The following is a 13,991-nucleotide window of genomic DNA, read 5'->3' as shown; positions in this document are numbered from 1 at the left end:
CCCCGGTCTAATCAAGAAGTGTGTGCTATGCACTGCTGCTCCTTCCCACCTGGCTACGGAGGCGCCAATTTTTTGTGCAAACCTCCTAGAACACTTTTGCAAATCCCCAGGGATTTGCAAACCACGGGTTGTGAACTGGGCTCTACAACATTTAAAAGGGAAGTCAAAGAGTAAAGTTCACCATTTTTATTTATTATTATTTTTTTGGAAGTGCAAATGTTTAAGTTTAACTACATGTTGTTAGGAAAGCTATATCCTTATACCATTTTTTCAACATGGTCACCATATCTGTTTATGTACTTTTCATAGCAGTTCATCAAAATGTCAAAGCCGTTATATGAGAAAGATAAGACCTGATGCTACTGCAATCATCTGACAACCTCCTAGATGGCTTCATCTTGGGAAGAGCTTCCCTAGCAGACACCTCTTTAAATGTAGGAAACTGGCCAGGTTGGGATTTCACTGAGGAGGAAAAACAATCACCCAGTGTTGAAGAAGTCCATTGTGGTGCATGCAATATCATCACATGTATTCTCATGGAATAGCAGCACTCCTAACGGCAAACAAGGTCTCTTGCACTGAATGGCACTCTTTAGGCCAGTCAACCAGATTGGACATACAACTGTGCTGATTGTCCCACCAGATGAAGTGGAGTTCGTGAAAATTACTAGCTACACTTATTAAAAGATGCTTGCCATTCATCTTTCCTGCACATGACATCATCACCTTGATGGCATAAACTGGATTAGTCCTAAGGCAATATTGAAAAGCCCATTTCTTATTCACACTAACCCAAAATCACATACTCAGTTGTACATATTGTTAAAGGTTAGCAAGTGATGGTGCCATGGATGCTTTCTTGTGGCGATCAGTCAAATAAGGTGTCCACATGCTGCAGACTTTCCAGAAGCACAGACAATTGTGTGCAACATTCTATATGGTTCCATGTGAAATGCAAAATACCTACTCTAAATGTATAAGAGACCACTGATTGATTGCCTATATTGCTGTATGGATAGTAGTGATATGTTCAGATGATATGAAAGGAAACCAACTACTGTTAGTATCCATCACACTTGTCGAGCCATTGGCAGAATGTTACACCAATTCCTCACATCTTACATTAATGTAAAATCGGGGCCATACAACAGCCACAAATTCCATATAATTTCCACCTTTCCGGTAGAAATCTACACAGCCATGAGTTCTGCATAGATTTCTACCAGTAGGGTGTGTTTTACCTATAGAACATGAATTACTGCCTACACCTTTACAGTCAGTGTAGCAGCCTGGCAGGACCACATTCTAATAACTTCCCAAATTACAGCTCAGTATAATCACTTGTCAATGAGGAGTTAAATAGGGAACCTTACTTTCTGCCTACTACTCGTAGGAGTAAACATGATAATAACATCCAGTAGTTACTCTATAAATTTCACTTTTATTTCATATAGCAGTGAAATTATTCATCACTTAGACTAAGGTCAGTAAAATAGCTGGAGTTAGGTGACTGAAAGTTAAGAGAACAATTTCTTCTCCTAAATCTCCTTTACATTCCATAACTCAAACTGCAGAATAAAGTATACTAATTGAAAAATAGCTCACCACAGGGCCTTGTTGTCCATGAAGTCCCATTCGTCCAGGTTCTCCCCAAAGGCCCTATACAAAAAGAGAAGTTTCTTTGAAAATCAATGATTTTTTTTTTTTTAATCCTTATTATTATTTTCTAGTACCACAGATAGGTAAACGGGTGATAATACAAAAAAAAGTAGTTAACAGGGGATAAGAAAAATTGTATATCTCAATTTATAGAAAATTGTATAAAAAAGGCAGTCCCAAAGGAATGGAAGTAAAATGTTATATATATAGGATGTTTCTATTAAAATGCATGGGGGTCAGTCTTGTTAATTTATGTTTAAGGCATTTATTGTGTGGACCTTTTGTATCTTATTTGGGCTGAAATTTTTGAATTTGATATTTAAATTGGACATATTTAAACTTAAAATATTTAAATTTTGAGCTTTCTAAATTTGAATTTTATTTAAACACCTTTTTTTCTCAATGGGAAAGTTGTTCTCGATCCTCGGTTTAGTCTAAAACATCATTGGTATACACTGACTAGCCAGAAATCGTGTGATACGTAGGCCTACCTTTTGCCCAGATAAGGGCAGTCACACGGTGAGGCATTAAGTCCACTAGTATTTCCATCCATCCTTGCTGCACCACTGTCCACAATTCCTCGCATTCCTGGGTGGAGGATCCAAAGCTCGAACAGACCTTTCCACAGCAACCTGAAGCGTTGTTGCATAATGCTCTTTGAACCATGTTCTAGTCACCACAGCTCTGTGGGGAGGTGCGCTGTCCTGTCCAAGAGTCCATTACCCTGTGGGTGCACAATGACCATAAAGGGGTGCAGATGGTTTGCAGGGATGGAGACTTGGTATGTTCAGAGATGAGACTAGATGTACCAAAGGTCCCAATGTGTGCCAGTTGAACAAGCCCCAGACCAATACTGACCATCCACCTATTGAACAGTTCTTTGTTGACATGACAGATGCATTGCTTCATGTGGTTTCAACAAGATAAGCAAGTTCCCATTTGCTCAAAATAACTGAAAACAGGACTCATAGGACCAGGAGACCCATGTCCAATCACCCAAGGTCCAGTGCCGATATTCTTTTGCCCAGTTGAGGCGTTGGATCCTGTGTCATGGTGTTAGCAATGGGACTCTGCTTGGTCAGCGGCTCCCATAACCTATTGTAACTAATAATTGCCTGATGGTCTTGGAGGAGACGTTTATGGCACCTTCCTCATTGAAGCCAGCAGTGATTTGTGCCACTGTTGCTCTCTGGTTGGCTAAAACGATGTGAAACAGCCACTGATGGCCACATTAATCTACCACTTTTCTCTGCCCACAGCGCTGTCCACGATGAGTTGTTCCGGAAATGGCATATTCCAGATACACTCTTGATACTGTCAAACGGGAGTAGTGCAAGTTCTGTACCACCTTCACAACAGAGTGACCCATGAGTCAACACCTACTATCATCCCTCCTTCAAGATCAGTTAAATAAATTTGATGAATTTGAAGTACTGGTCAAGGCATCAAAGGCAGATATTGTTGGGGATATCAGAGACATCGTGTAAAACAGATATGAGCGGTGCAGAATTGGAATTTGGGGAGTACAATGTGTACAGAAAGGATAGACAGGGTAGGAAGGGAGGAAGGCTGCTAGTTAAGAAACATATAAAATCTAAGGAAGTGCATCCAGTTGACATGGATGGACATTGCAATGTTGAGTCTGTTGTGACAAAAACACTGGGAATGGGAAAATGAGTGTAGGAGTGTGTTATAGGCATAATGATTCTGATGAGTAAAACAAACAGTTGTACAGAGAAATAGATTGGGCCAGTAAATCAGAATGTCTTTTAACTTTCCAGATATTAACTGGAACTAGTGGGTTGGTCACTCACACTCTGACCTGGTAGATGGGCTGCCAGAGCAGGCCATGGAGTTTTATCAATGATATATAGGAATTTTGCTAGCAGAGACAAGGAGGTGATTATCCCTTTGAATAAGACAATGGTCAGACCATATTGTGAGTAGTGTGAACAGGTGTGGAGTCTTCATTTTAGGAACAATGTAGAGTTGCTATAAAGAGTACAAAGCAGAGCAACAAGATTGTTGAGAGAAACAAAGTGGTGCACTTACAAAGAAAGTGCTTAAGTTCTGCAAGTTTCAGTATCTGGAAACCAGGCACCTGTGAGGTGATCTGAATGAGGGGTATAAGGCCTTGAATGGTTTGAGCAGGCTCAATGCTGACGAGATACTTCCACTTTGTAAAGATTAAGAATCTGAGGGGGGCATAGATTCAAACTGAGGAAAGAGAGTTGTTGTTGTTGTTTGGTTTTTAGGAGCATTAGCAACTAAGGCCATATTGCTCCGGGGATATGCGGTGGTCATTCCCTGACCTTTCCGCATTCTCTGTATTTGGTGGGCATGGGCTCGAACCCCGGTCTAATCAAGAAGCGTGTGCTACGCCCTGGTGTTCCTGCCCGCCTGGCTACGGAGGCGCCAAAGACAGTTGTAGAACAGATTGTGAGGAAGTTTGCCTTTAGTCAGCAGGTAGTTGATTGCTGGAACAGACTTCCATCTGTTGTTGTGGAAGTTGATAGCTTAAGTAAATTTAAGGCTGAACTGGATAAACATTTGGAGTGACCAGAATGGGTGAAATGGAAAGTTATAAGCTTGCTTTCTTGCATCACATGAGTCAACTAATGATAATGCTAACTCATGATGTTTGTCTATACTGACATCGAATTACCGTCTAAGTGAATGTAGTGAACCTATATACCTCCCAAGCAGTGAGTTAGTCCACTAGCGAGAGGGGTGACAGACTTGCATTGCCCAGGAACCAGGTATGCCACGATTCTGTCCTTTTGATGTACTTCTGAAACAAAATTGGTTCAATATTATTTGAAGGAAAAAAAAAGTAAGGGTTGTACAGTATGCAGTAGTTTCCCTTAGTCCAGCACATTTACAGGTGTTGAAAAGTTACATGTACAAAGATAGTAATATGTTGCATCTCTTGTTGCAAATAAAGAAAAAAGAAAGGATATTCAAAACAATTGTTTTTAAATAAATTCCAGTATGAAAAGCAGCAATTTCCTGAAATAGAAGATTATAGAAAAAATATAAATACATAATAATAAATTCATTGTCATGGGAAAATAGAAAAAGGATAAGTGAAATAGGAATGGATATTTCAGTGCTTAACTTAGCAATTTTAGCCATTTTTATTAAAGATCATTATAAAAATTTCAATGTTCAATAACACTGAATGGCTACTGCTATTATATACACAAATGAAAGGTAACAATGTATATAATAACAACAGCAGTTTCATATAATCTTAATCAAATAACAAAACAATAAATACATACCAGACAAACAATTTACAGCATTCTACATGATTCTATGAGGATTCTACATGATTCAAAAGGAAGCTGACACTTGCTTAATATGTTATTCCACATAGCTCTACCACAATATAAGCTTGTTAATCTAAGCAATAAATTTGAACAAACAATCTTTAGAATAACACGTTAATTCCAGAACATGCATTGTATAGACTCCCTCTGAGATTGTCAGAATTGTCAACAAGGAGGAAAGTGCATAATGAATTCTTTCTTTTTCTCCTCTCTTTTTGTTGTTTTGCCAATGCAGAAAATTTTGGGACTTCCATGCACTATTTCGATAATACTAGTAATTAAAAACAAGCAACTCCAGTTTCCTCTTTAATGAAGTATAATAATACCAAACAACAAGTTTTGGGTCATATCCCACTATGGACATGAAAGTACGTTTACTTTATACATTTTGGGGTGCTAAACACGGAATAGTACTTAAAATGGCAGATTGCCTGTTGTTTTCAAAAAAGTAGTTTTTATATTTATGCAAGGTATTTTTTTACTTATATGGCAGTAAGATACAACTATCATTACTGTGATCACAGCCACCTAGTGGTTCATTTACCTGCAGATTCTTAATGCATGAAGAATCACTACTGATAATCAAATCAAGAGTATTACTCCCTCTAGTTGCCTCCCGAACATGCTGATGTAGAAAACAATCATCCAATAAATCCACAAAAGCCTTGCTAGTGTGTGAGTGACCAGCCCCCAAATTCCAGTCAATATCTGGGAGATTAAAATCTCCCATTATAAGACTCTCTGATTTACTGGCCCACTCTATTTCCCTGTACAGTTTCTTATTATACTCATCAGAGTCATTAGGCCTATAGCACACTCCTACTCTCAATTTTGATCTCCCAATGGTTATGTCACACCAAACTGACTTGACACTGCACTGTCCAGCGATGTCCACTGGCTTCACTTCCTTGGATTTTATGTATTTCTTAACTAATAGCATAACCCCTCCTCCCTTCCTATCCAGTCTATCCTTTCTGTAGATGTTGTACTCCCCAAATTCCAGTTCTGCATTCCTTATATCTGTGTGACACCACATCTCTGAAATCACCACAATATCTGCCTTTGATGTTTTGAGCAATACCTCAAATTCATCAAATTTATTTACTAAACTCCTAGCATTGGTATACACGCAAGTATACATGCAATTGTTCCTTTTCTTAGCTTACCTAACACAACCTATGTGTTTATTTATACCCCAATGATTCCCAGCAGTCTCTGAAATATCCTGCATCTTATTTTCCAGGCTGTGGCTCATTCCAATAGAAGCAGCGCAAGAATCACTTTCACCTCTGCCAGTGGCTACTGTTAATCTATTAGTCCTTGTTACCCCCCAATCTAGCAGTTTTCCGACCCACCTAACACTGCCTTGATAGCATCAGCAAACATTCTTGCACCCTTTCTATTTAAGTGTATCCCATCCCTGTAGAAGCAGTCTCTCCTGTTAACAAGTACAGACCAGGCTGAAAAAAATTCTACCCCTTGAGCCTTGCACAATCCTTCCAGGGCCGAATTGATCGACAGGGCTCTCATCATATACTCCCTCCTATCGTGTCTGGGCAGAATTGCAGACACTTTCAAATTCAACCCTAATTCATGGCTTTTTTTCAACAGTGACCTGTACTTATTAAGTAATTCCGCCAGTCTCCTACTCTTAATATCATTAATGCCAACGTGTACAACTATATCATCTTTTGTGCCCTTAAAAGATGATATCTGCTCTACAACGTCATCAACCTTTGCCCCTGGGAGACATACCCTGGTCCTGTTTCACCTATCCTTTTTACAAAGCATGTTTCCCGTTTCCCTGACAATAGAGTCACCAACAACTACTAGTTCCTTTGGAACCAGCGCATTCTGAATTGGGGGTTGCCACTGTGTTGCGCAATGACCAAGAGCAAGCTCTGGCATTGGTGTGGGCAGCTGAGAGCTTGATGGGCCCCTCACTTTTAATCCTTCGAGGGCATCCACCCGGTCCTTCAAGCTCTCATATAGGCCCATAACAATGCTGAGTTGTCGCCTGATTTCCTTACACTCCTTGCATCGTGCACACACAAAGACATCCCCCATGGCAGTATCATGTCCCGTACCTGACGCCTCCACAAACGTCAAGCAAGTAGTGCATTTTAATAGGCTGTGATTCAGAGGTCAACTGCCCCCCTCAGTCCTCCCCTGAGCAACAGCACTCCCATTAGCTTGAGCCTTTTGCTTTGCTGCTCTGGTCAGAGTCATGATTTCGATTTAATTTCAATAAAATTTCAATTTCAGTACAAAATTAAAACCCTAAACTTATATCTCAACAGTTATAACGCTATATTTATGTTTCAGTATCGAATGTTATCTATGAAATCCCTTTATATAACTTCCATATCAAGTTAAGTATTAATTATTTATTTTTTACTAATTATTTATGTTTCGTAACCCAAATCGTTATATGTACAATTTAATTGACAATGAAGTTCAACAAGATTAATTATCTGATTAATTGACAATATTATGTACTATACTATACTATAGTAAACTTATGCTATCTATTTTGAGATATTTTGTATCGCGTTACAATGGCTGCAATTATGAACGGTAAACACATGGATTTGATACCCTTTCCGATACTAAGTAATACCTACAAAATCTCTATCTAAGTTACTTTAATCTAAGTATCGTAAATAAGAATATAAAACTACTCTAGAAAATAAGTTAATATGCCAATTTAAGCTAATAAAACAGAAAATAATTCAGAAAAAAAACTTCTCTGTTCCAGGAGCGGCAAAAATGTACGTCCGCACAGGATACTCTCGAAGCACTAGCATGGTCAAATGTTATTAGTGGAGTTTCCCAGAGTTTGGTGCTGGGCCCATTCTTGTTTTGTGTATTCATCAATGATATTGTTTGAAGGAATATCACGATTAATGTCCAAGTTTGCAGATGATACAAAGGTTGGCAGGGTTGATAATGACAGTAAAGACAGTATGCTACTACAACTGGATCTAGATGAGTTGGGAAAATGGCTGAGAAGTGGCAACTGAAGTTTAACATTGAAAAATGCAAATACTGCATATGGGTAGCAAAAACCCAAGAGAAACGTGCCAACTGTGTGATACTACACTCAGAGAAGTGGAAAGTGAAAAAGATCTGGGAGGGGAATTGTGCAGTCAAATATGAAGTTTGCTGAGCAGGGCAGGTCATGGAGTCTTGTCAATGATGTATAGGAATTTTGATAGCTGGGACAGGGAGGTGATTATGCCATTATACAAGACAGTGGTCAGGCTACACCTAGAGTACTGTGTACAGGTCTGGAGGCCTCATTTTAGGAAGGATGTAGGGGTGCAAGAACAAGTACAAAAAAGGCCTTTGTTCCCCTCACCAATCTTGGTGAGGGGAACAAAGGGATGCTTTTACCAAGAAAGGCTTAAGTTCTGCAAATTGCAGCACCTGGAGAGTAAGCACCTGCAAGGTGATCTGAATGAGGTGTATAAGGCCTTGATTGAGTTGAGCAAGCTGAATGCTGATGGGATTCTTCCTCTTACTCAGATTAAGAACCTGAGGGGACATAGATTGAAATTGAAGAAAGACAGCTGTAGAATAGATGTGCGGAAGTTTGCCTTTAGCCAGCAGGTGGTTGTTTGTGGAACAGACTTCCATCTTTTGTTGTGGAAGTTGATAGCCCAAATAAATTTATGACTGAGCTGGGCAGGCATTTGGAATGATTGGAGGAGTGAAATAGGAATTTTTTTTTTTTGGCTGATGCTGCATAAGCTTCCTTTTTTGCATCCTATGCCTCTACTAATGCTAATGCTAACTTGCCTGGCGAGATCAGCAAGAGGCGTCCATATGAGGAAAGACTTCTGATATGTGGGTTGCAGAGCTTGGAAACTAGGCACCTTAGAGGAGACTTGATTTAGGTGTTTAGGACTCTAAAAGGCATAAGTAAAATGAATGAGGATGAAATTTTTATAGTTATAACTGATTTTAGAACTAGGGGCCATAATTTTAAGTGATGACTGGATTGCAGGAAGTTTTATTTTAGTCAGCGAGTTAAAATTACTGGAATAAATTACTTACATCTAGAGGCTGGCAGTTTGGGGAAATTCAAAGGTCAGCTGGAGAGGTTGACTATTTCATTTTCTCTTATTAATTATTCTTTTTCTTTAAATTTTCTTCTTATTATTATTATTTTATTTATTTATTTTATTATTATTATTATTTTATTTATTTATTTTATTACTATTATTATTATTATTATTATAATTTTATTTTATTATTTTATTTTTTTGGCTGGTTCAGAAAAAGCCCTAGGCTTTTCCTTGTGCTATGTGGCCATTACTAATACTAATACTTATCCTCTTACGTGCACTATCAGAAGTATGAGTGGCAGATATGTGATTATTTAAAGGTAATCACCATTTTATTAGGAATACAAAAGGGTTACAATAAGTATTGTTGCTTTCTCTGCGAGTGGGATAGTTATGCCAAGGATATTCACTACGAGAAGAAGAGTTGGCCTCAATGAAAATCATTATCATTAACCCCTGGAATAAAGAACGTCGCATTTAAACCTCTTGTAGATTGAAATAAAGTTTCGATTCCACCACTCCTCATCAAACTGGGGCTCATGAAAAATTTTGTGAAGGCTTTGGAAGTGAACGGTCCTGCATTCACATACTTGCAGAAGAAATTCACAAGACTTAGTACAGGTTTTTTCTTTGGTCAACAAATAAGGCAACTTTTCAAAGTTGAACAATTCGAATGTTCTTAGTGATAGCAAGAAAACATTTTGAAAGGCTTGGAAAGCCTTACGAAATGTTTTGACTGGTTTTCTGGGAAATGTTAAAGCCAGCAACTACTGGCAGCTTGTGGAAGATATTATTACTTCTTACGAAAAACTGGGGTGCAGCATGTCATTGAAGGTGCATTTCTCGCACTCACACCTGGATTTCTTCCTCCCAAACTGTGGTGCCATTAGAGATGAACGTTGTGAGCTCTTCCATCAAGACTTCGCAGCGAGGGAACAAAGATACAAAAGCAAATTGAGTGCCGCCATGTTAGCCGATTATTGTTGATGGTGTGCTGAACTAACAGTGGGCTCAAGTGGGATTTACTCAAAGAGGTAACTACCATTAGGGGTAAAGGGAAGGGTTATTGCTTTCGTAAAGGTGACTATGATGGACTGAGACAGTATTTAAATTCTATACAGTGGAACCAACTGATGATGTTACCAACAGCAAATTCAAAATGGGAAGCAATCAAAGAATTTATCTTGGAAGCTACTAGGCTTTACATACCAACTAAGAAACATTGTTCAAGGTTTAGGGCCGACCGGGCTAGCCGAGTGGGTAAAGTACCTGCCCGGCAACCCAAGGTCGCGGGTTCGATTCCCGCCTCGGGCTTGGATCAAAGTACTGCAAAAACCTTGGGAGGTGCAATATGGCCATAGAAGCCGATGCGCCAACAACTACCAAATCAAAAAAAAAAAAAAAAATCAAGGTTTAGGCCTAAGTGGATGTCAGAGGAACTAAAGAGACATATGGCAGAGAAGAAAAATGCATGGGATACATACAAATTAACACGTGACACAGAAGCCTATGATAGATACAAGTTGATCTGTAACCAAGTTACAAAGAAGGTTAGGCAGGCGAAGGCAGATTACGAGAAATCTTTGGCAAGGAATACAAAGAAAAACAGCAAAGAGTTCTTTACTTATGTAAACTCTAGAAGGAAGGGGATGAATCAGATTGGTCCACTTGATATCGATGGGTCAACTGTTGATGATCCTGCTCAGGTAGCTAACAAACTGAATGAATATTTTGCATCGACATTCACACATGAGGAGTTATTCAGCGAGGGGAATGCCAGAGGTGTATTCAACTCTGGCAGTAGTGGAGGAGAAATTGTTGAAGATAAACACAAGAAAGGCACCTGGAGTGGATGGGATCCATCCAGTTATATTGAAGGAGGCAGCAAAGGAAGTAAGCAAACCCTAAGCCATAATTATGAGAGCTTCCTTGGACTCAGGGGAAGTACCCATGGACTGGAGTTGTGCAAATGTGACCCCAATTCACAAAGGAGGATCAAAAGGCGACACAAGTAATTATAGACCTTAGTTTAACTTCTGTTCCTGGAAAATTAATGGAGGCACTGGTTAAAGAAGCACTGCAGGATCATCTGGAGAAGACTTCAGTTATAGCTCAGACACAGCATGGTTTTGTTAAGGGGAAGTCTTGGCTGACCAATTTGATTGGATACTATGATGCAGTCACAAAAGAACTGGATGCAGGGAATAACTTTGATATTATATACTTGGATCTTAGAAAGGCTTTTGATACTGTTGCACATGGAAGACTGCTGCACAAATTGGAGCAGTGTGGCACTGGAGGCAAATTGCTGCTATGGATAAAGGGGTGGTTGAGGGGGAGAAGACAGAGAGTGGTAATCAATGGACACTGCTCATCGTGGACTAATGTTATTAGTGGAGTCCTCAGGGTTCAGTGATGGGTCCATTATTGTTTTCTGCATTTATAAATGATATTAATGATGGTATATCAAGCTTAATGTCCAAGTTTTCAGACGATACAAAGGTTGGCAGGGTTGTGAAGGATACTACTGATACTATGCTGCTGCAACAGGATCTGGAAAGGTTGAGCAGATGGGCTGAAAGGTGGCAAATGAAGTTTAACATTGACAAATGTAAAATACTACATATGGGAAACAGCAACCCCAGAGCAACGTATAAACTCTGTGGTACTACACTGACAGTGATAGAGAATGAAAAAGACCTGTGGGTAATTGTGCAGGCAGATATGAAGTTCTCTGAGCAGTGCGGACGGGCTGCAAGAGTAGCTCATGGTTTCTTGTCAATGATATACAGGAATTTTTCTAGCAGGGATAAGGAGGTGATTATTCTCTTGTATAATGCAATGGTTAGGCCACAGCTTGAGTACTGTATACAGGTCTGAAGGCCTCATTTCAAGAAGGATGTAGAGCTGCTGGAACGAGTACAAAGAAGGGCAACAAGATTAGTGAATGGAAAAAAGGGTTGCTCTTACGAAGAAAGGCTTAAATTTGGCAAATTACAGTGTCTGGAGACTAGGCACTCGCGAGGTGATCTGATAGAGGTGTATAAAGCTTTGAGTGATTTGAGCATGCTCAATGCTGATGGGATTCTTCCTCTTGCTCAGAATAATCACCTGAGAGGGCATAAATTCAGATCGAGGAAAGACTGATGTAGGATAGACGTGCGGAAATTTGCCTTTAGCCAGTGGGTAGTTGGTTGGTGGAACAGACTTCCATCCCTTGTCATGGAAGTTGATAGCCTAAATAAATTTAAGGCTCAACTGGACAGGTATTTCGAACGAATGGAGGGGTGAAGTGGAAGTGGGTTTTTTTTTTGGCTGATGCTGCATAAGCTTGCTTTCTTGCATCATATGCCTCTACTAATGCTAATTCTCTTTCTTCTCCTACACATTGTAAAACTATGTTATTACTCATTTTTTCTGTCAAGCTAATCTTCTCCATTCTTTGCCAGCACCACATCTCAAAAGCCACTAGTTTTTTCAAGTTGGTTTTGTTTAATGTTCATGTCTCTGCTAAATACAAAGCAATTGACCAAATGTAAGTTTTCACAATTTTTTTTCTAAGGTCTAGTGACATATTTCTTTGGCTTAGTAAAGAGATTTTACCTCTAAATGCTTGTTTTGCCATCACAATTCTTGAACTGATCTTACTGTGGCAAGATGAATCCTGTGTTATAATCTGTCCTAGATATTTGAGTTTTTTTTACCTGTTCTATTTTATCTCCATCAGTTTCAATGTGAAATTGTTTTGGCTTTTTACTCATCATCATAATCTTTGTTTTATTAGTGTTAATTTTCATTCCATATTTCTTCACTTTCTTAGTTAACTGCTTTAGCAAACTGGATAACATTCTTGGGTTACCTGCAAGGATTACCTGATTATCTGCAAACTTGATTGTGCTAACTTGATTCCACCTATTTTCATACAAATAAATAATAATAAAATAATAATAAATACCTAACTTTTTACCATCAAAGGCCCAGGAGTTAAGCAATCACTTGTTGCAGTTGTCTTTCAAAAATCCTCATGATGGCTGACTGAGAAAATATACTAAAATCATGAACATAGAGGGCACTATTTACGGATGGGGGAAGTTGTTCTGTGATTGATTTACTCTGATGGCCAAACATGTAATAATTAAAACGGATCCCTGCTGTATTCCCACCTCTTGGCAAAAGGTACCGGAGAGGGTGGATCCAACATCAACTGGGATAGACCAATTGAATAAAATATTGTTAAGAGAAATGGGGAGGTGACCTTAGTTTTAGAGGTCATTTGGCATTTTAAACAGATCCTTTAAAATGCCAAATCTTCAAGTTGTGTCACGCTTTCTTCAAGATAAAGAATACAGATATCAAGTTCTTGTTTTAAGAAAGCATCCTAGATGGATTTAACATAGAGAATATGGTTGAAAAAGTGAAAACAGTAGCTAAAATAAATTTTAATATGGTAAATAGGAGCTTTCCGTATCCCTTCATCAGTTAAGTACATACACACACATGGAAATTCAAACATAACATAAAACGTTAGGAATGGAATAAACTAAAATAAACAGTGTGTGTTCAGATAACCGAAAGAGCGTGCAAGTGAACATGAGCATGATCAATCACTTACTATGTCGAATCAGGTGATTGTTGTTGGTACCCAGTGCATATATGGGTTGACTGCCAGCATTTGTCATGATTTAACATTACAGACTCCAAACTGGGTGTAGTCTTGTACCTCTATTGCAGTTTAAAATGTTGCGACAGCTAGATATGTTTAAGGACTCTAACTACAGGTGGTGATAGTAGTGACGAGATTGGTCAATCACCTTGCTGTCATGGCTGGGATTGAGGTCATGCTGAATTGACCAGAAATACTCTGCGATTGTAGAGTGCGCAGTCACCTAGGTGAATGGACCTATCATGTTCTACGAGGCAGTTCTGAAGA

At 39.0% G+C, this 13,991-nt stretch overlaps 1 protein-coding gene across 1 annotated transcript in view; it reads right to left on the bottom strand.

The window, feature by feature from the left end:
* Positions 1-13,991, bottom strand: part of LOC150091155 (uncharacterized) — a 1,391,089-nt gene that overhangs the window by 831,369 nt on the left and 545,729 nt on the right. The window contains exon 14 of the mRNA XM_090374518.1: positions 1,606-1,659. Within this exon, the coding sequence (XP_090230644.1) occupies positions 1,606-1,659 (54 nt within the window). The remainder of the gene's footprint in view (positions 1-1,605; positions 1,660-13,991) is intronic.

Source organism: Mastigoproctus giganteus, chromosome 1 (genome assembly GCF_048544385.1).
Source record: "Mastigoproctus giganteus isolate SK-2022 chromosome 1, ASM4854438v1, whole genome shotgun sequence".
Lineage (NCBI taxonomy): Eukaryota > Metazoa > Arthropoda > Arachnida > Uropygi > Thelyphonidae > Mastigoproctus > Mastigoproctus giganteus.
This window is presented reverse-complemented; position numbering and strand designations above follow the sequence as displayed.